Source organism: Eschrichtius robustus, chromosome 3 (assembly GCF_028021215.1).
Source record: "Eschrichtius robustus isolate mEscRob2 chromosome 3, mEscRob2.pri, whole genome shotgun sequence".
In the NCBI taxonomy this organism is placed as follows: Eukaryota; Metazoa; Chordata; class Mammalia; order Artiodactyla; family Eschrichtiidae; genus Eschrichtius; species Eschrichtius robustus.
In genome coordinates this window covers 187156714-187177764 of record NC_090826.1, presented here as the reverse complement: position 1 = coordinate 187177764, position 21051 = coordinate 187156714, and the positions used below count along the sequence as shown (strand labels likewise).

Below are 21051 nucleotides of genomic sequence, written 5' to 3'. Positions count from 1 at the left end.
CAGAAGCCTGGAAGCGGCAGGCTGTTTGTGATCACGCCGGCTTTTTTACAAGTTTCACTGTAATCATCCAAGCAGGAACGAAGCACACCAAGTCAGCTTTTCTAAATTATTTGCAGTCAATGTCCCTTTCAAAGCACAAAAGTGCTCCTGACCTAGTTAAATTCCTGCCATCTTGAACGTGCTTAATGAAAAGACACTTTTTTTTCTTGGTGTCTACACTCACCTGTTGCCCAGTAACCAGAAAGATGGATCCTTCCTTTCCGTGAACCACTTGTCGGTAAATGTGGTCGAGAATTAAGAGCTCACTCCAGCAGTTCTGAAGCAGCTTCATTTGGTCATCAACCTGTAAAAGAAATAGAAAAAAATGACACTGTAACTCAGTACTTTTTTTTTTTTTTTTTTTTGCATGATTTTTTACCTGAGAACCCACTATAAGCAAGGAAGGACCACCAAAGGTCACCGAAGCACAGATGCTCAGAATTTCCATCCTTCCTCCTGAAAATCATTCTTTTCATTTGGACAAATACTTTTTAGGCCACATATAAATACTTAAACTAAATATTTATAATCAACGAGCTGCTAGGAAAAGGTACTCTATTAGATGGGTCTATCATTAGATCTATTAGCATTTGCTTGTGGGAGGTACAGGCACCTCAGACTGTCCTCAGTGGACCCCATTAGAATGACCCCAAATAGCCCAGGCTTGTGTAGAGGTTAATATATTGAGCCCAAGCTGAAATAGGATATGGATATTAGCAAGCCACCAAGCTGTGAGGATTTATATGAGAGGCAATCAGCAGGACAGCCCAAATGACTTTTGAATTTAGAGGCACACGGCCGTTGTTTGTCATCCGTGTTCACCCAAAGTCCAAATTGTGCTAGACTTTGACTAGAACAATCACCAAGCTTGGTCTTGATGTTCACCTGTACTTGCTTTATGATTTGGACAATTTTCCCACAAACCCCCTACACTTCAGTTTCCACATCTGAAAAATGGGCCGAGTACAGTACCCCCCTCACAGGATGGCAGTGGGGAGTAAAATGAAGAGGGCTGCGTCATGGTGAGTATTCTATCCACATGATGTCGCCCCCCCCAGGGGACCGCATTCTTTAATGGCAGTAATATACCTATTTCAGGTACAGGCCACATATCCACGGTCAAACGTGGTGGGCATATTGATCCATTTCCATGGCTATTTGTGACAGTTTCTTTTCATTTTGTAATACGTACCAGCCAAAGATCTTGGTGTGCCCAAATACATCATGCATTTATACCAACAACACCTGACATTTAGATGTCATGTAACAGTTTTGAAGAGTTTTGCATATTGTTTTAGATTTAATTCAGAGAACCTGCCTGTGGAGTTAGCAGAACCGGCATCATTTTCTTCAATTTACATATGAGAAAATATGGTCTCAGAGACCTATTAACTGGTACACCTAGAGGATTCTCTTTCTCTCTCTCAAGCTCTAGGATGTCTCCAAATTACATGGAGAGGTGCCAGACTCACAGACATACGAAACAAACTTATGGTTACCAAAAGGGAACCAGAGGGTTGTGGGGATAAATTAGGAGTATGGGACTAACAAATATACACTAAATAAAATAGATAGGCAACAAGGATTTACTGTAATAACACAGGGAACAATCAATATTCAGTATCTTGTAATAACCTATCATGGAAAATAATCTGAAAAATATATATATATATATAACTGAACTACTTTGCTGTACACCTGAAACTAACACAATATTGTAAATCAACTATACCCATTTTTTTAAAAAAAAGAAAAAGAGGTGCTAGAATTTTCTAAACTGAATTAATTTAACTCACTTATAACAAATTCATCTTTAAGCAGATATTTAATGAGATTCTGGATGGTTGGGTGATTCTTAGGAAGTTTCCACTCACATATTACCAGTGATGGGAGCTTAGGGCTGACTATTTCCATGAGTCTAGAAAACAAGACAGTACTAAACTTAGACTAAAGCAAGCATTCGAGGTACAACTGTGCACTTTCCAGCTCTGAGAGCTCGGCCAAGCCATTTAGTTCTCTAAGCCTTATCTTCTCACCTAAAAATACAAGAGAGAGTTTTTGTCTTGAGGATGGAATGAATAAAGAGTGAAACAATACACTAATGAAGAAACAATGCCAAACACAAGGCTTCCAGTTGGAAGACCATATTGATCCTGTTGAGAAGGAAAAGGGTAACTGCAGAGATTGAAGCTACAGTCAGGCTCTGTGATCAGGAAAAGGCATCCCCAAACATCTCCGTCAGAAATGATTTGTTCTGACCAAAAGAATTTCACTCATTAAGTAAATAGATGTTAAGAGCCATTTATTTGTTGAGTCTAAGTGGTGGGTCTGGGGTATAATGGTGAGCAAGGTAGAAGCAGTCCCTACCTTGTGGAAATTACCCTCCTAGGGGAGAACGCTCACCAACATGGGTGAGTGGGTTGGTGATAGAGGGAGCTCATCCTTCTCCAGAGGAAAATCTCCAGTGTTGTGTGTACACGTCGGGCTGTGGGCAGCAGCTGGAGACCCACCTTGCTGCTCTCTGCACACAGCTCACACTAGGAGCTGCAACCAAACGTCCTAACAAACGTCCTGGGTGTCCTCATGCCCAGAAGTTTTCAGGGACCGTCCCTCTCAGATGCTCGGGGCAACTTCAGAACCAAATGCACTTGCTTCTACTGGGTTTACTACACTTCATTCCAGCTCATACCCTATCAGCATCTTATTTCAAATTTATCAGTCCACGGTGGCAATTCAGTTCCCCCGCACATTTTCTTCTGTGATGTGAAGCTTTAGTTATTTATTTAGCACTCTTTCCAGGGAAGCTGAAAATACTACACTTTGAGATCGTTTCCCCAGAAACAGTTATCATACCCAACGGATGCCAAGAATTGGGGAATAACCTCGAAGCGTGGTTCAAGACATCTGGACGGAATTCCAGCTTAAGAACCTATTTACACGGCAGGAAGATTTATGATTCCCATCTTGCAGGTGGAAAAATGAAAAAGCTAAGAGATGATCTTCTTGCCGTGTAGAAGAGGAGAAAAGGCGAGTGACCATTAAAAGCAGCCTGTTTCCAGGAGCCATCACAGTGACGGGCTTTTCCTCCTCAGGTGCATGCGGTGGCCCCTATCTTTGGTATAGAACACGAGAGGAATACTTATGGCAACAGTTTGCCAGCATCGAAGCCTGTTCAAATTGTAAGATAAGAACCTCACTTTCCCTGGCCTTCTTTTCTTTTGTGATCAGGATACACTTCCAAATAAGGATATATTTGTGTGTCATGCTCAGAAAAAGAGTGGAGTGTATCATTTTCAGACCTTATTCCTAACTCTGTGTGTGTGTGTGTGTGTGTGTGTGTGTGTGGAGATGGATTGGCTTTGAAAATCTATTTCCTGGGCCCTCTGCTGCTTCAGAAGTTGCAGGAATAGATGAAATTGAGCACGTCCATTTCCCATAACTAGCACTTCATTTTTGGTTTTGTATTTTGTGCCGTTCATGTCATCATTTCTTCTGTTTCCACCAAGTCCTGTAAGTGCTTGTTTATTTGTCTCCCTCCTTGAGGCCGGGGCAGCCTGGAAGCCGCGGCTCCCGGGGGGTCCAGTGCAGCCCCAGCAGAAACGCTTGTGAAATAAATGAAGGAACACGTGACTGACCGTGGTGCCTTCACTCCTGCAAGTGTCTGCTTTTGGCCGGTGTCTCTGGTACATAGACAACAATGGCAAAAGTGACTCCTTCGGGGCTCGTGGAGGGAAGGGTCATCTTCACCCGGTGATGAACACGCGCGTGACCCTCCCCACACGGGCTGGCAGGTCTGGACCCACCGCTGGCCCTCGGTAAAGACTTCTTGACTGATTGTAATTTTAACACCCCTCTCGGGCAATTGATTCCTTGTTTTAAGGCTCTCTGAGGAGGTTTTCCAGGCTGGCGTTCCATTTCAATATTTCCATAATTGATTATGTGGTTATTTTATGTTATCTTGAAATTGGAGAGTATACAGCTTCACGGGGCTTTGGGTGACATAGTTTTTATGCAGCTCTATGAATGAAAGGACAAGGCAAATATGATGACCGACTTGTTCCTTATCTCCAGATAAGAGATGTTGGCAATTCTGAAGATAATTTCTCTTTAGGAAGGAGTGTTGTTATAGGTGATAGGGTGGAGGGGGTGGGGAGAAGAGGAGAAAATAATCTACTACTTTTGAGTAAATTTCCGGGTATGAATGCTGTCAACAAACAATTTCGGGTGGCATTTGGGGAGCCCAGACAGGGGACTGAGGGAGTGTAACTTCCATGACATATCAAAACCTCTCACTAGTTGGTAATACCCCCTCGTACAATCCTGTGTTATCAGCTGCAATAAAAAGAAGGGCTTATCTCAGAACCCTAGTCACTCATCAGAAACGACTCACACTGGTATCACAGATGAGCGTGTGAGGGGACACAGGGCTCATATTGTTGCGAACACACCTTCCCACAACCCAGGACGTTAATCATTAGAAACCTGTGCTTTCTCATAAGAGGAGTGAATTTGGCAAACAATTAGAAGAAGAAAAATGTGTAGATCTTTCTCAAGCCCAGGTTGAACTTATCAGACCCTTTTTGTTGCCCCCTCAAATTTACCTCTGCTCAGTCTGGCCACTGAACTGTTATTCCACTTTCCCTCTCGCAGGGGCATTTATTTGAAAATCGACATCATGAATCATTGTGGTTAAGCTTTAAGGAAGATATGTTTAGGAAAACATTCAACTGACATGGGTTGGTAATTTAAAGTGGACATGAACCCATTTCTAATTTCGGATCGTTAAATCTGGTGTGTGCCAGGCCTTGTGCTAGAAACTTGGGGGAAAACAGAGGTGGCCAGGACACAATCCCTGCCTTTAAGAAAGTCACACTCCAAGGAGAGGAGACAGAAGTGTACATCCATTATAATAACCCCATGTGCACTAGAAGCTGGGGGTCACTTTACCCTGCTTCGTTTCTTGGGGAGACTTCCAGGGGGTCACAGAAGCTTCTGAGAAGGGTACGTTTAAGCAGGTCTTAATGTTGTAGAACCACTTAATAAACTCTTTTTTTTTTTTCTCAGTAGCTCCTGTTAAAACAACGCTTGGAACAAAGTATTTTTAAAAAACGTGAAGATTCTTCAGAACCATTACAAATAACATCCAGCTATTATTTCTGGACAAAACAAAAAAAATCCTTGCAGGTGGACCTCCATTTCCTTATACTTTCTTTTGTGACAATGATGACAGTTATAAAGGTATAGTCAGAAGCAGGGAGAGAAAAATCAAAACCCAAACAAATCAGCATCAACTTAGCAACTCCTAATGAGAACCTACTTTGGTCAAGACAGACACACAACTGCTTGAATCCTTTACTGGCTTTATAAACAACACTGATGATTATCTGCAACCTCTGTAATAAACTGCTACAAAGTCCAAGAAAAAATGATTTCACACTAACAATGATTAAACAAGCACTAAGAACAATACTGTACAAGAGAAATAACAGCCTAACTCCCCTGTCAATTGTTGCAAAACCCAACAGATTTATGAGCAGAAGTTCTTCCCCGCTCAGAGACAACTGAAGTGATTCCTGTGTATTTGTTAATTGCGGGCTGTCGGTCCAGAGTACAAAGACCTGCCTGGCAACACTTAGCCAGGGACTCAGCTCTTCTGGCCCCTTCTCCGTTTCTCCAGTGGACCAACAAAGGATTTTTTTCTCCCTCTGGGATCGAAACTCTCTTCCAGGTGAGGGAAGCAGGAGGCAGAGAGGTTTGACTGCAGGGTACCTGCCCTGTGTTTCCACTCCCACCAACTCCTTCCCATCTAGGTCACAACCAAGAGGCCACGGAAATTAGGACCCCGTGAGTCCACGGGCTTCTCCATCTAGTTGTCATTCATCACATACACCGTCACTAGAACGATCTATTTCGGTCAGGCTATTCCTCTGGAACAAACCTCATTCACATTCCCTAGATTTCCCTCCGAAGACCTCTCCCAAAGCAAACCTCCCTGACCAGCGTGTGGGGATCAGACACCGATCAGTGTGCCCACTGGCCCATCATCCAGGAACTGAGGGGGTCAAATGGCTGCCCTACAGCTGATAGCCTCGACCTCCGGGGACATGGGCCACCTCCACACCATCAGGGGTAAAGTGGTTGGGAAGTGAACACGGGAGCTGTCAGCAGAGGAAGGAGACAGAAGATAAAACAGACCAGCCCTCAATCTACTTCTTGAACATCTCTATCCAGGGGTAGCAGAGGCGTCAGGGGCACGAGACCTCAGGGAGCCCTAAGGGGACCACCCTGAACCCAGGGTCCAAGAGCCAGCGCCCTGGACCATGATGAGTCAGCACAGGCTCAAAAAATCCTCGGTTAGGAAGCGAGGGAATCATGTGATTTGTGTTGGAGGCTTTCCATCAACAATCAGTAAATTTCTTTCAAAGACGACCGCTTCCAAGGGTAAGTTTCATTTATCCGGAACATTCAGATGCCTGGTACGCCTTATTTCCCAGGGATGCTGAATTCAATTTTCTTTTATTTAAAGATGGGCTAATGCCAGATATTCAATGCCGACTTTTTTCATTTATATACATGTGAAGTTATTACATCAGTGAGAGACACCTTTGAGGTCTGGAAGAAAAAGACTGCATGGTGTATGTAAATGTGAGATATCACTATTGAGATCTATGTCATCACCACACAACATGATGTAAGTTAACCAATTTCTTTCAAACAGAAATGTAGCTACAGTCTCAGAATTTGTCAAAGTGAAGGATAACTTTTGCCCGGATTTTCCTCTTCCTCTTATCCACATTTCAAACAGCTTCTTATTGAAATATGAATTAATTATAAGTTAACAGTACGTTCATTGTACTTGTGGGGTCAATTAAGAGTTTGCACCCAGTAGTACTGGTAGTGTTTTCTGTTCAGGTTTCTATGTCCAGCCACATGGAATTTACGTGATCTGACTAAGCTGAGCGCTAAGAGGTAAAGAGACCATTCTTCCTTGTGGTCTAAGGAACTGATCACATTCTGCTGTTTCAAAGTCAAAGCATGTTCATTCTTTTACACAGTTGTCCAGTTTTCCCAGCACCCATTATTGAAGAGACTGCCTTTTCTCCATTGTATATTCTTGCCTCCTTTGTCGTAGATTAATCGACCATAAGTGCATGGGTTTATTTTTGGGTTTCTATCCTGTTCCATTGATCTATGTGTCTGCTTTTGTGTGAGTACCGTACTGTTTTGATTACTGTAGCTTTGTAGTATAGTCTGAAGCCAGGGAGCCTGATTCCTCCAGCTCCATTTTTCTTTCTCAAGATTGCTTTGGCTATTCGGGGTCTTTGTGTTTCCATACAAATTTTAAATATTTTGTGTATAGCACAAGGAACTCTACTCAACATTCTGTAATAACCTCAATGGGAAAAGAATCTGAAAAAGAATATAGATATAGATATAGATATAGACATGTATAACTGAATCACTCTGCTCTACACCTGAAACTAACACAACATTGTACATCAACTATACTGCAATATAAAATAAAAATTAAAAAAAAAGTCAAAGCATGTTCATATGCAAAGAGATGGGAAGAAAAGGGGTTTTTTGCCACTCAGAGAAGGTGAGCTGTGTCCATCATTCCCCTAAGAGGGGCTTTGACAGGACAATTCAGTCCGCACGACAGGGGTGATTCTTCCGTAAGGTGGCAGTCTTTTCCAAAGTCAAGAAGTAGGAATTAGCATATTGGTGACCTTCATGGCCAACCCAGTCCCGGATTTAGTGAGATTGGCATTAATAAGGTTGGTTTGTACAAGGGCATGCTTAACCTAGGACTCATTCATCTTGTCAGGTTATGGACATTTCCCAATCAACAATTAATCAAATTACACAGATTGGTGTTGGGTGCCATTGAGACTTGAATGAAATAAGACCTAATTCTTATGCTCAAGAAATTTACAAACGAACTGAGCAAACACGACATATCCACGCAAAATAACCAGTGCACAAGGTAACATATAACGTGTTAAACTCCGTGGAACAAATGATTAGAAAATAAATAAATATGTGTGTTTGTGTGTGTGTGTGTGTGTGTGTGTAAAATAAAACATCCTACACACTACTATATATAAAATAGATAATCAACAAGGACCTGCTGTATAGCACAGGGAACTCTATTCAATACTCTGTAATAATCTATATGGGAGAAGAATCTGAAAAATGTATATATATAACTGAATCACTCTGCTCTACACCTGCAACTAACACAACATTGTAAATCAACTATACCCCAATATAAAATAAAAATTAAAAAATAATAAAATAAAATGCAACATCCCTAAAATTTTTTTGAAGCAGTTTGTACATACGAATAATAAAAGATGAAATGACAGAAGTGAGAAAATGGAGATAAAGGGAAAATAAAGATAGGAAAATAAGTCAAAGCCAAGAATAGCATCAGTTCCCAAAACAAGCTCGATACGGGCTGTTCCAGTGGCTGGCAAAGGGCCACAGTTTGGGTCCTCGTCACCAGAGCACCACTGCTAACATGATTTGTGGGCGCGTGACATTCGAAATGTACTGGACTCCCGAGAGAAACTTCACGTGTGTTTTCACAGGAGGGTTCTAGATGACACATAAACCAGCCTCTGACGACATCCCCTCCATAGCCAACACTGAGCTTCACAGCGAACGCTCCCTGTAAAGCTGATGACAATGTTAAGAGGAGCCAAGATAATCTGGTCCGAGAACACAAGTTTCTGATGGTCTGTTTTCCAAAGATAACCTGAGACACTCCAGAAATGGAGAAAAGGTATACATTTTAGGCCCCTTCATTTATGGCCGAGTTCAGGACCATTAGACACTAGGAAGGAAATATACGGGCTTTACAGCTCAGAAACCTGGGTTTCTGCCTTGACACCCTCACCATGTAACTTTGGGCAAAGAATTCAAACTCCTTAAACCTCAGCTGCTCTCCCAAGCCATTGTTTTTGTTAAATGGGATAAACACAAGTGTGCCCAGCTGGATGGCTGGCACACGGCAGACACCCTATTAATGGTAAGGAAACCTGAATCTCAATAAACAAAGGAAGGCCAAATATAAGAGGTGCTGAATGAAGTACAGAGGACAAAGATTTCAGGTGATGGCAAAGGTTGCTGAACAAGAAAAGAAATAGTTTAAGGCAGATTAATGTGAAATATTTTCCAGTGCTTTCTCCTAGTAGGTATTGTTTCATTTATGACCACTGCCTGTTTCCTGTTCTCTAGTTCAGAAATCTCCTCTGTATAATTAAGGCAATGTTCCTCACATGTCTGACCAGGCGGATCTTCCAGCCATGAGGACAAAGCCCTTTAAGCCTGGTTGGAATGTCCAGAAAGCATCTGTGAATATGATTGTCATTTTCGGAATAGGGTAGCGAGGTTAAGATTATAATCTTCATTTTCCAGACACTGCCTTAAAGACAATAATGACACTAGCCACAGAATTCCAGGTATGCAACAGCCCATTGTCTGGACAACAGTGATTAAGGCATAAATTAGGGAAGGTTTTTGGCAGCCCTACATGCCATGAAATGGACCCAGTGCTGGAGTCCTTGGGACACCAGATGGAGAAGAAAGGAAGATGCATGAGCTGTGACTCCCTTAAGGTCTGAATGCAGCTTCCTCCTGGTAGACTGCATTTCAAAGCCAGAAGAAAAAAAAAAGTTTTTAAGAGGCTAAAATGTCCTTGGGTCCCTTTTGGCTGGCTGCTTCATTCAATCAGGCTTTTGGCCAAAGAAAGGAGGAAAGAACCCAAGTGGCCTAAATATCACTCACCAAAAGTACAACCCACATTAGGGCAGAGGCAAAGGAGAGGTCCCTCAGGACCGTTCAGTGATGGGAATTCGCTGGGTACGAAGGCTCCTGGGAGAATCCCTCCACCCGGTTCCCCAGTGACACGGGAGGACATGCTCCCTTCACAGGATTCAACTTCCCCCTTCAGGTCGCATTGCTGAGGATACATGAACCTGCGCCTTCAGAGGTGCCCAGAAATATGTTCACAGAAGTGGTGGCAACTAAAGAGAAAACTCCAGGAGTCGAAAAGTGCAGGATGATTATTTCTAGGTAAACCAAACCATTTTCGCTTTGCCTAATTAATGTCTGCTTGGTCAGTGCTGAAAGGACCCAGTAACCACCTTTAGTTCAAAGACTTCATTTTACAGAGGAGGCCATTCCGGTCAGGTGGGCTGTGATGTAGAGCAGGTTAGTCGGGGGCCAGAAACGGGGTGGGAATCCAGGTGTTCTGAATCCTAGCCCAGTGTTCTGTCACTAAGCCTTTTTCATACAGGAATAAAGAACAATCTTTTTCTCTAAAATGTTTTTAAAAAGGGAACATTGCCTCAATTTATTTCCTGCAAGGAAATATATTAATGGTAATTTAATGTCTCTATTTCAAATGTGAAGAAGGTTGACTTGAGAAATAAAGTCCTTTGGAAATATACAACAAATATGGTTACCCAACGATAGAAGCTTGGATTTTTTTATCTGGACATAAAATCTAGATAGATGCTCTTTCCTATTTTGGGGGAAAGACTATGAAGGTAACTTGAACGGAGGGTGAGCTAAGACCTGGCATTTACTTAATCCCAAGGGGATCTGTTCTGTGCCCCAACTGAAATGGGGATACGGTTCTTCTGGGTAAACTAGAATCAAGATGGAGAAAGGGCCTAGAGAAAAGAAAAGAAAAAAAAAAAAGAAAAAGGAGTACCCTCTCTTCCTATTTTTGAAAACCCACAAATTATGATTTGATATTATTGACTACATTTTTCTCTCAAGATACTTAGGCAAATATTAACTTAATTTGATCCTGGGGCCTTTTTCCTAATAGCCCATATATAACCTCATAGGATGTGTCCATTCGGTCATGACAGAAAGAGTGGCACCTGGCCAGCCATCTGTGGGGACCACCTTTTCCCAGCTGTGTCCCTGGAGTAGCGTCTGGGGTCACCTCCCTCAAACCTCTCGGCCCTGCACCTCCACAGCCATGCACCTGGCTTCCTAGTGCCCCCCGGTCCCAGAAGACCCAAAGGCAAACTGAGTCGTCACATAACTCCTGGTTGCCGGCGCCCCTTCCTAGAGCTCCGCAGGGAGGGATATGGCAGGGGTCCCCAACCCCCGTTAGGAACTGGGCCGCCCAGCAGGTGAGCGAGTGACGCTTCATCTGTCGCTCCCCATCACTTGCATTACCACCTGAAGCATCCCCCAGCCCTCGTCTGGGGAAAAACTGTCTTCCACGAAACCGGTCCCTGGTGCCAAAAAGGTTGGGGACCGCTGGGACACAGGACTCCTCGACTCCACTACAGGGCCCAAAGGGAAACATGAAGGATATCAGCATCATGGAAACACTATTTTCCAATACTGTATCGGCACTCATTTCAAATAATGTTTTAGTTCCTCAGTTCTGGCCAGTTAAAAGGGGAAAGAAAACATCCTACAAAGCTGCAAGGTAGTGATATCTGGAATCAAAATCACACGAGCTAGATTTTTATCGATACCACCCCTAGCTCTTTGCGCCTGTGTGAGGAGGACGGGCCTTACAATACATTTCCCGTTACTTCTACTTTCATACTCTTTCTATTCGAGGTTCAGAGAGAACCGTGTGGGCTCTGATGCTGCATTGCCCCGTTGAATCTTCCCCATGAGGCCAGTGTCCTACAGATCAGTCCCAAGTCAATCCCTTTATGCCTTCTGGTACTTCTAGGTAGTGTTTCCTTTATTCACTCTAAGTAAACTGCACAACTACAGGGTTTATATCTGAATATAATGATGCAAGATCATTGTATTATTATATACATTATATATTATAGCAAATCAAGATCTGAGAGAATTATGCATAGCAAAGCTACCCTGCTACACAGAAGTTCCTGCAAAGACGGCCGAGAAGCGAAAGGCAGATATTGAATTCCATTTTCCCAATTATTCTCATTGTAAAACGGGAGAACTACCTTTGGGAATGAAGGAAGCTCTCTAAGCCGGGGGGCGGGTTAAGCATCCTCACGAAAGAAGAGGGAATGAGAGAACTGTGTCCTTTTCCACTGACTCTGGGTTTCACACAACAGAAGTAATACTCAGTTTAAGTGATTAATTTTGTTTGCATTTTATTCTAAGTATGGATCACATAGAAAATGGGCCTAATATTAATAGGAACGAATTATTGACATTTTCTGCATGCAACCTGGTTCTTCGAGGGAGAGCATTCCTCAGAGAAAGAAGAAGAGCCGTGCGGTTCTGTTTTTAGAGGCACATCCCTGTTCATATATCCCACATTCCTGAGTGTCCCATGACAGTCTGTGTCTGCAGCGTGAGCTGGTCGGCTGTATTTTTGGTATAGGCTGGTCAATTCACGTCCACCAGGAAAGTAGTTCAGCCAACTCATGAAGTCGATTAATTTTTTTAATTGGACTGATCAACAGTTTCTAGATTGTGTGGACGGATACAGGCCTCGAGATGGGCTATGACTACCCATCAATCACACAATACTTCTGCTTTCACACAGCTGGTCATACAATGAGCACCTGATTGCATTTGGGTGTTAAGAAAGCAGCATTGTGGTGTGAGCGGGGTTCTGACCATTGCAATAACAAAAATGCAGCAACAGGAGCACAAGTCTTTAGAAGTAGTCTGTCACATGTCTTGTCTTAATGATATTGGCCATTGCACACGAGTTAGAAAGCAAAGGCCTTTCAGGTCCAACATGCAGTACTTTTCCTATTATTTCTTTATGACCAATTGGGACTTTTCCCTGCCCCCCAAAAAATATTTTAAAAATCTTTCTTGACTGTGATTCAGAACCTAGAAGATACCAAATAATCATAACTCACTCCTAGGCTAGAGGGCCTAAAAAAATCCACCAACGCAGGACCTAGCCAGGCCGCAAGTTGAGCTGAATGGTGCAGCCGTGTCCCATCCCGGTTCCCTGGGACCCACCTCAACGTGCTCTCAACTACCTGCTGCTTCCTCTCCAGCAGCCTGGAAAAGGAGCTCAGACACAGCAGATTGTTCCTTACTGTGACCTCCTGCCTTCAGAAAGGTGGCGGACGGGGGACGTTAAGAGGTAGAGCCTAAGATGTGGAATCTTACAAAGGTCTAAAGAGGCAACTTTTCCTGTGAAAAATACTTTCAACGGGAAAAATACCTTCAAAGTGGTATTTTACAGATGTCAATTTCAGAAGTCCCCATCCAGAGAATGAGGTGTAATTCTAGTTGGCAAAAATTTGACCTAAGTCTACTTGCCTCCGACTCAAGCCTGACTCTCTCTCCCAAAGCAAAATCTGCTTTTGCTTTGGGAGAAAATTAGCAAAATGGAGTCTAGGAGAAGCCCATGGTGTCTCTAAAGCGACTGCTCACTGCCGTGCACGGCACCGTCCTGGGGCTGGGAGGGGTCAAGGGTGAACAGGAAACACTTCTCAAAGAGTTTGTCACCACATGGGATGGAAATAAGGAGGGCTGGGGGGCTGCTGTCTGCCCAAGAGCCCTTGGAAACTCTGCCTGAGAGTTAGAAGGGCTCTGAGTGTGCCCCTGTCCAGCTTGAACCTGGAATCTACACTTTTTTTTTTTTCTGATGGGAAATGTTTGCTTGTTGGCTTGTTTCTACCTCACCTCTAGAATTCCCATGGCCCATTACTTCCAGGAAGAAGTACACAAAGGTCACATAAATGTTTTACGAGCTGGATTCACCCAGCCACTGCTTCCTCAGTGCTCCGGCAATGAAAGGATGACTGTATACAGGAATGGCAGGGACTTTTGACAAAAAAGGAACACGGGAGTGACTCCTGGGCCCTAAAGACCACACCGAGCAGGTATCCTTTAATTAAGAAATGAGCTGTGGTTGAGTAATATTCCATTGTATATACGTGCCACCAGTAAAGATGTTTAAAAACATTAAAATTAAAAAAAAAGAAAGAGAGAAATGAGCTGTGTTTTGGTACCATTCACGTTATACTTGAAAGCAAGCCATCTGCCTATATTCAAATACATTTAACCCCTACGTCGAACAGACATGATTTATAGAAACTACATAAGAAAAACAATACTCCTCATAGTAGAAAAGCAACCTATGTGTTTTAAAATCTTTTTTTCTGAGTAACTGATACACAAGTCACTTGGAACCGAAAGGAGGACCTAAACGAGGGTGTTAAAACCTCCACCTTTTGCCCTGGGTGGCACCCCTGCTGGAATCCTCAGCTCGGAGAGACCTCCATCCACACGTGAGCCCATCGCTTCAAGGAGGGGAGCGCCCATGAGCTCAGATCGATACGGTGAAGTATGCAGATGGATCTCATCCTGGACTGAGCACATGAAAAAGCTCCTCTCCGTGACCTTTGCCCAGTGGCACAAACCAGACTCCACCACAAACCACATTCTTCGGTGCGGCCCTTCCGTCTTTGCTTGCTTTAATCAAGCACACTGCAGGCGGACCTCAAAGATGACTATGAGAAATGACAGTGCATCTTCTCTACAGACTAGGTCTTGAAGGATTTGTACATTCTGTCTGAAATTATGGGCAAGACAGCATAAGTGCCTGCTTTGAAAGCATATTCTCTTAATAAGAAGCACCCTTTTCCTTTCTTCTTCTTTTTTTTTAAAACTAAAGGTGCTGGATGTCTCTCTAAGCAGGAAGCCTCATAACAGCTTCACTTCATTCTCCCTTAAGAGCTTGGGAGATGTAGCCGTGCTCACCCCCTGTGCTTCTCAAACTTCAAGGCACCTTCAGTTAACTGGGATCTTGTTAAAATGCAGGTTCTGATTCAGCAGATTCTGGGACTGGGGTCCTGCACATCTAACGAGCTGACCAGTGAGGCCGGCACTGATGGAATCACCACCCCTTGAATAAAAAGTTCTAGAAAATTCCAGCAAAAAGATGGGTATCTCCCCTCCACATGTGCATGTGTGTGCACACACGGCCTCACACATACACTCACACACCATCGTTTTGGGCCCAGGAATATGGTACGAGAAAATACACAGAGATGGTAAAGGGTGAGAGCTTGGGAATCGGACAGGCCTGATGCAAAGCCAGACTCCACCCGTGGTTGACAAGAGGGTGACCTTGGGCAAAGGACTTAACTCCTTGAGCCTTACTTTAGTCCAGCTTCCATCAAATTCTTTTTTTTTTTAAATTTTATTGGATTATAGTTGATTTATAATGTTGTGTTAGTGATTCAGCAAAGTGATTCAGTTATACATACGCATATATTTATTCTTTTTCAGATTCTTTTCTCATGTAGCTTATCACAGAATAATGGGTAGAGTTCCCTGTGCTCTACAGCAGGTCCTTGTTGGTTATCTATTTTATGTATAGTAGTGTGTGGATTTAATCCCAACTCCTGATTTATCCTCCTGCCCCAGCTCCCATCAAATTCTAATTAACACTGACATCCTGAATTTGGGAGGAGAGTTCACTGAGCTAGCGCATGCATGGAACTTGGGCAAGGCTTGGGCTCAGTAAATACTTGCCCTGTCTAGAGGACACCACTGTGCTTCTACAAAAGTCTGGCTCAGTCCGTCACCCTCAGCTCAACGGTTACTACCAACCAAGAGTTCAACCCAAACAAAAACCAAAGCAACAACTCCAGGCTTTTGTTGGGACGTGGTCCCTCCAGTAACTTCCTTCCCTGTCCCGGGGGCTGACCAGACAGAAACTGTAGCTGCTGCACGAACCCAGAGGATCTTGACCTCAGAAGGACGAGGGCCATGGTACCCAGTTGTCCCTTTACCGGCCACTCCCAGTCATCAAGGCGCAGGCGGCACTGGGGTGAGTGAGGGCGTGTGCGCTGGGGAGGGGCCAGGGCTGGCCAAGGCAGGGGAAACCATGACGTCCACACACATCCGTCTGCCCCCATGGTTGCCCTGGCCTTGCTGGCATCCCTGCCCTGGCCCCGGAGAGCGACTTCTCGACCACTGACAGCCAGAAGGGCTTTGTTCCCCTGGGTGTCTCCACTGACTTGCTGATGTGAAAATTCTGGTTTGGGAACTGCATTCAGCTGACATCAAGCTTTAATCCCTATGAGGAGTAAATACCCACAGGAGTGATATTTAAACCACTGGTTTTACAAGCGCGGTCAGAGGGTCCAAGAGGTGAAAACTGTCTTCCTATTTGTGCTCAGATGCTATTTGCCCTTTGACCCTCTGCCTCTCAGGACAGTGCAGAGGCCCCAGGATGAAATGACGTCACTCTTGTGGCAGATGGAACATGTGCTGGTGAATTCTTGTGCTTTAACCATTTCTCAGTTTTAACTCCTAAGACATTAATAGTGAGAGTTAAAACTCACATGAACTAAAGGTCTTGGGGTCCTCAGTCATTTTCAAGAGTGCAAAGGGTCTTGCAATCGAAAAGTCTGAGACCGCTGCTTTAAATCAGTATCAATCATTTTCATATTAACATGGGTGAATTTCTGCCAAGTTAACAATCCTGTGCAGTGAGTTCAAAACCCTGCTAGGGTTTGTGGGAAGATCCTCAACAGTGACAAAGAAAGGGTGGGGATGAATTGCAGAGAGAGACATAAGTAAATACCACTGGGGGAAAGAGGGTGAGATGATCAACGTATGCCCCAGATTTTGTCAGACAGCCCCAATTCCAGAGAGTTCCGTGACTACATTTACACTTGTCACATCAATGGCTTCGAGTTTGGTGGTGGTGTTGGTGGTGGAATATATGGACATATTAGCTAAAAAAGAACAAGCGAAATACTATAGTCATATAGGAAGGAGGGAAATTAATTCCAGGTCAGGCCACTGAGGAAGGTTCCTGGAATTGGGGTTTAGCTCAGCCGCGTCTGATAAATGCTGTGAAGGGGTCTCGTTGTGAGCCAAGCATAGCGGTGGGAAGGTTGCAGAGGTGGGAAAGTGTGAGGACTTGGGTGTGTCTAGACTGGGGAGGGAGATGGAAAGGTGGAGATGCGGACATGCCTGCTGAGGGGTTGTTAACTTTTTCTGCACATGCAGCGCACAGCTGAGAGCCGTGTGATGAAATCAGAAAACCCAGGATAACAGCTGGAAGGAATGTGCTGAGAGTCAGGGAAGGAAAAATTGGGGGCGACTGAAGGAGACCTCTGAGTGGTGACATTGGTGACTGAGCGTCTGTGTCCTGCAAGCAGTGCACACGCTCCTGCGGAGTCTGGAAGAGAAGGTTTATGGGCGGTATCACCAAGAACGTGTAGTGTGAGAAGGGAAGGGACCAACAACAGATCTTAGAGGAAAATATTGTTTTGGGGTTGGGTAGAGGGAGCGGAGCCAGGGAGGGAATAATCAAGAGTTGGTGCCCGGGAACCTCAGGGATGCAAAACGGAGAGCAGATGAGGCTGGAGAAGATGTGGTCAAGGTCACCGGGAATGTCTGAGATTCGTGAGCCGTTTCCACTGAGAAGTGTGGGTACAGCCCCCGTGCTGGTCCAGCTCCAGACCTCCCGGCTGTGGAGATACCAGGAGCAGAGCCGAGGGCGCAGGTACCGTGATGGGAAAAGGCAGGATGACGACAGACAGGAGGCCGGATCAGAGAGGTGGGCTTTGTTTTTTTAGGAGTGGAGACTTGCACATCCCTGTGGAGTGAGGGGACCCAGTGGAGGCGGAAGACTGAAAAGAGCTGACATGGAATGAAAAATCTGACAGAAGATGTTCTCTCAGAAAGTGGGATGAAGAGAACAGTGGGAAGTGAGAAGAGAAGGGACCCTCAGACTTCACAACGGGAAGAGGGGACATGGAGCTGAAAGCACACACATGAGCCTTTCTGGAGGAGAGGTTTTTAGACAGAGAGAGAGAGAGAGAGAGAGAGAGAGAGAGAGAGTGTGTGTGTGTGTGTGTGTGTGTGTGTGTGTGTGTGTGTGTGTGTGTGTGTTGATGGGTTGATGGGCGGGCGTGTGCATTCGTGGAGTATACCTGTGGCTAAAACACGGCAGGTAGGTCAGAGCTAAAAGAAATCACCTGAACAAAGCCCCCAGCTTCTTCAGAAACTACAATTTGCCTGCCCTTTGCTTCTTTGTCCCAGTTTTAACCCAGGTCAGGGTTGTAGAGAAAAAAAGGGACTCCCATGTGTTGAGATTTTCCTCTCCTCGGGGGACCTCTATTATTGCACTCATCATATTGTAATGCAATTATCTGAGGGTTGTTTTTTTTTTTTTAATTTCTAAAAAAGTTTCCGGAGCTCATTCTCTCCCTACCCTCATACCTTTCCATTAATAATAGACATAATTATTTGGCATAAATAAGCCTGTCTGACATACTAATAAAAGGAAGCACAAAGTCACTTAGCAACAGTGAGTGAATCATATTTGACTCTTGTAGTTCTTTTCCTTCCCTTCAGCCTGAGTGCACCCAGCATTTGTCTCCTGACCACGGAGTTCGATAAACTGATGGTCTCACAGCCATCCTCCCCTCCCTCCATCCTTCAGTGGGGACGAGGGACTGAGCAGTTCTTACATCAGACCCAAGAGAAACGGGAGAGAGTGATACAGACTTCAGAGAATTGTCTCGTAAAATTCTGCTCAACTACACAGCAGATACCAAATGCATACAAGTAACACATCTGCTGGTTTGAACAATAAACTGTGTTGGTCTTTACCGGGTATCTCTCTACTTTAGAATTTCAGAAATGTAATTCTTGTTGGGGAACAGTGTTCTAGCCTCTCCCCCCAGCCCCCAAGCAGCACTGGTGCTCTCATATTTTACACACACGAGCCCTCCTCTTTGAAGATGGAGACCATTTCATCTCTGTGCATCCAGATTCTCGCACAGTGTACTCTGCAAATATTATTTTATTTAATTTAAAAATACCATGTCAGTAGTACATGATCCCTATTATATAGACAAGGACGCTAAAGTTAAGTCCCTTTCCTAAGAGCATATGACCAGAAAGCAGCAGAGCTAGGATCCGAGGCAAGTCTGACTCCAAAGCCCATGTAATCTCCACATCAGGAAGCCTCTGTTGTGATCAGAGGGAAGTAACGAGTCACCCAGCGCCCTGCACCAAGCCCAGGATTTGTATCAAATACAGCACCAGACCATCCAGCATCAATTAAGGAAAGAAGAAATTGCCATTTCCTGAACGTAGACTACCAGGAACTTGATTTGTGTGAAGTCCTGTAATCCTCCATTACGCCTGTGAAAGAAGTAACCTTGTGTTCTGCGGAGGGGGAGCCTGACTCTTACACAACATAGGTAGAGACCCACGACTGGGAGAGGGGACACGTCCAGCTCTGACCACTACCCTCTCCATTCCCAAGAGATGCAGATCTGGGGTAACTCATGCTGGAGCCTCCTTGGGGCAGAGCCCGGATGTTTCTACTGCCCGTGACTTTCAAGTCATTTGACCTGTTACAAAGCTGCTTACAATATGGCCCGATGACAGAATTCTTAGTACATCGTTACCAAACCGAACTTGGGTCCGCTTGCCCACCATGCAGCAAAGCCAATCTACTGACACCAGGTTGTGGTAAAGGAAAGTACATCGTTTATTGCAAGGTGCCAAGTAAAGAGAACGGGCATCTCGTGCTCAAAAGACCTGAAGAACTCCTGAATGGCTTTCAGGGAACAATTTTTAAAGGTAACATTTAGGGTGAGGCCTGCAGGGTGTGCGTCTTTCTTCTGATTGGTTGGTGCTGAGGTAACGGGGTGATGTTTGGGGAATTTTAATCATACTCTCTTTTATTGCTGAACTATTTTGCTTCCTGACTGCTTTTCCTTTGTTTCTGCATCTCCTGACTTCCCTAATCAGTAACTGCTTGAGTCTGCTCTTTGGAACTCAGGAAAGGCCCAGGAGGCTACAGCCTTTTTTTTTTTCTACAAACATGAAACGGGGGACACAGAGGAACTTTTGTACCCAGGAGGGCCCCAAAGGCTCCTGCTCGGTTTCAATATTAGACTTTAGCACTGTTCAACCCAACTTTATTTTGTAGCTAGAAAACCTGATTCTCTTTTGGTAAGTATGTTTGCTTTCCTGTTACATTTTGTACTTATGGGTAGAGTACACTTTGGTACTGCATTTTGTGATGCCAAAAATGTTTATTGTGCTTATATTATCAAATCGATGAATTAGAGAAGGTACTCCAAAAGGATTAATGCAATTTTAATGAAACTGCGTAACTCATTATTCTCTAAGAATAATGGCAGCTCTGTGGAGGTTACAAATGAAAGTCTACAAATGGGTATCATTTAGCCGTCACATGGAAAAAAAATTTCTAGAGATTCCATCAGGCTTTAAAATCATTATTTATTTGTATGATTTCCACCCTTCTCTGACTAGTTCACCTAAAAAAGTTACTTTTAATTTATGGAAAAAAAATTATTATTCTCCTTAACCATTATTGTTCCTTTTTACCTTGACTCTGAGCTTCAGAAAGGAACACTAACTATTAAAATAAACTTTGGGACTTCCCTGGCGGTCCAGGGAAGTTCAGGGTTAAGGCATTGCGCTTCCACTGCAGCGGGTGCGGGTTCGATCCCTGGTGGGGAGCTAAGATCCCGCATGTCGCACCGTGCGGCCAAAAAAAAAAAAAAAAAATCTTTGAACATATCCAGGGAATGTACTTGAACTCATATTATACATTGGGTGGGAGAACTGGGGAGTCTCTTGGAGGCTTAAACAGAGGAGGAGCAGAAACATTCCATGATTTGTAGCTTTAATCCTTGATTAGGCTAGTTTGATAAATTTGAAATGCTTTTATTGTCAGTGTAATTATTCCAAAAAAATTTCATAACCACTAAAATACATATAAAATATATTCCTCAAAAGGAGGGATGTTGAATCTCTAAGTCCTAAAATGTAAGTGGCACACAACTGACCTTTGATAAGTATTTACTGAATGAAAGAAGGAATCTTAAAATTATCTGAACGCTATGGTAGCTCAACTGTACATTTGTGACTTCAGCTGTGTAAGTGTAAGGAAATCGGGATTCATGTTGCTTCGGTAGCTGCTTGAGGTTACACACAGGATCCAGTCTTTCATTCTCCAGGGACTATTAGGAGGCTGTACCGGAATCCATAGAATCCATAAAAATTGATATC

At 43.9% G+C, this 21051-nt stretch overlaps 1 protein-coding gene across 1 annotated transcript in view; it reads right to left on the bottom strand.

Annotated features, from left to right (window-relative positions):
- The window catches only part of NR5A2 (nuclear receptor subfamily 5 group A member 2), a 125199-nt gene that overhangs the window by 52346 nt on the left and 51802 nt on the right, over positions 1 to 21051 (bottom strand). The window contains 1 exon segment of the mRNA XM_068538574.1: positions 224 to 343. Coding sequence (XP_068394675.1) covers positions 224 to 343 — 120 coding nt within the window.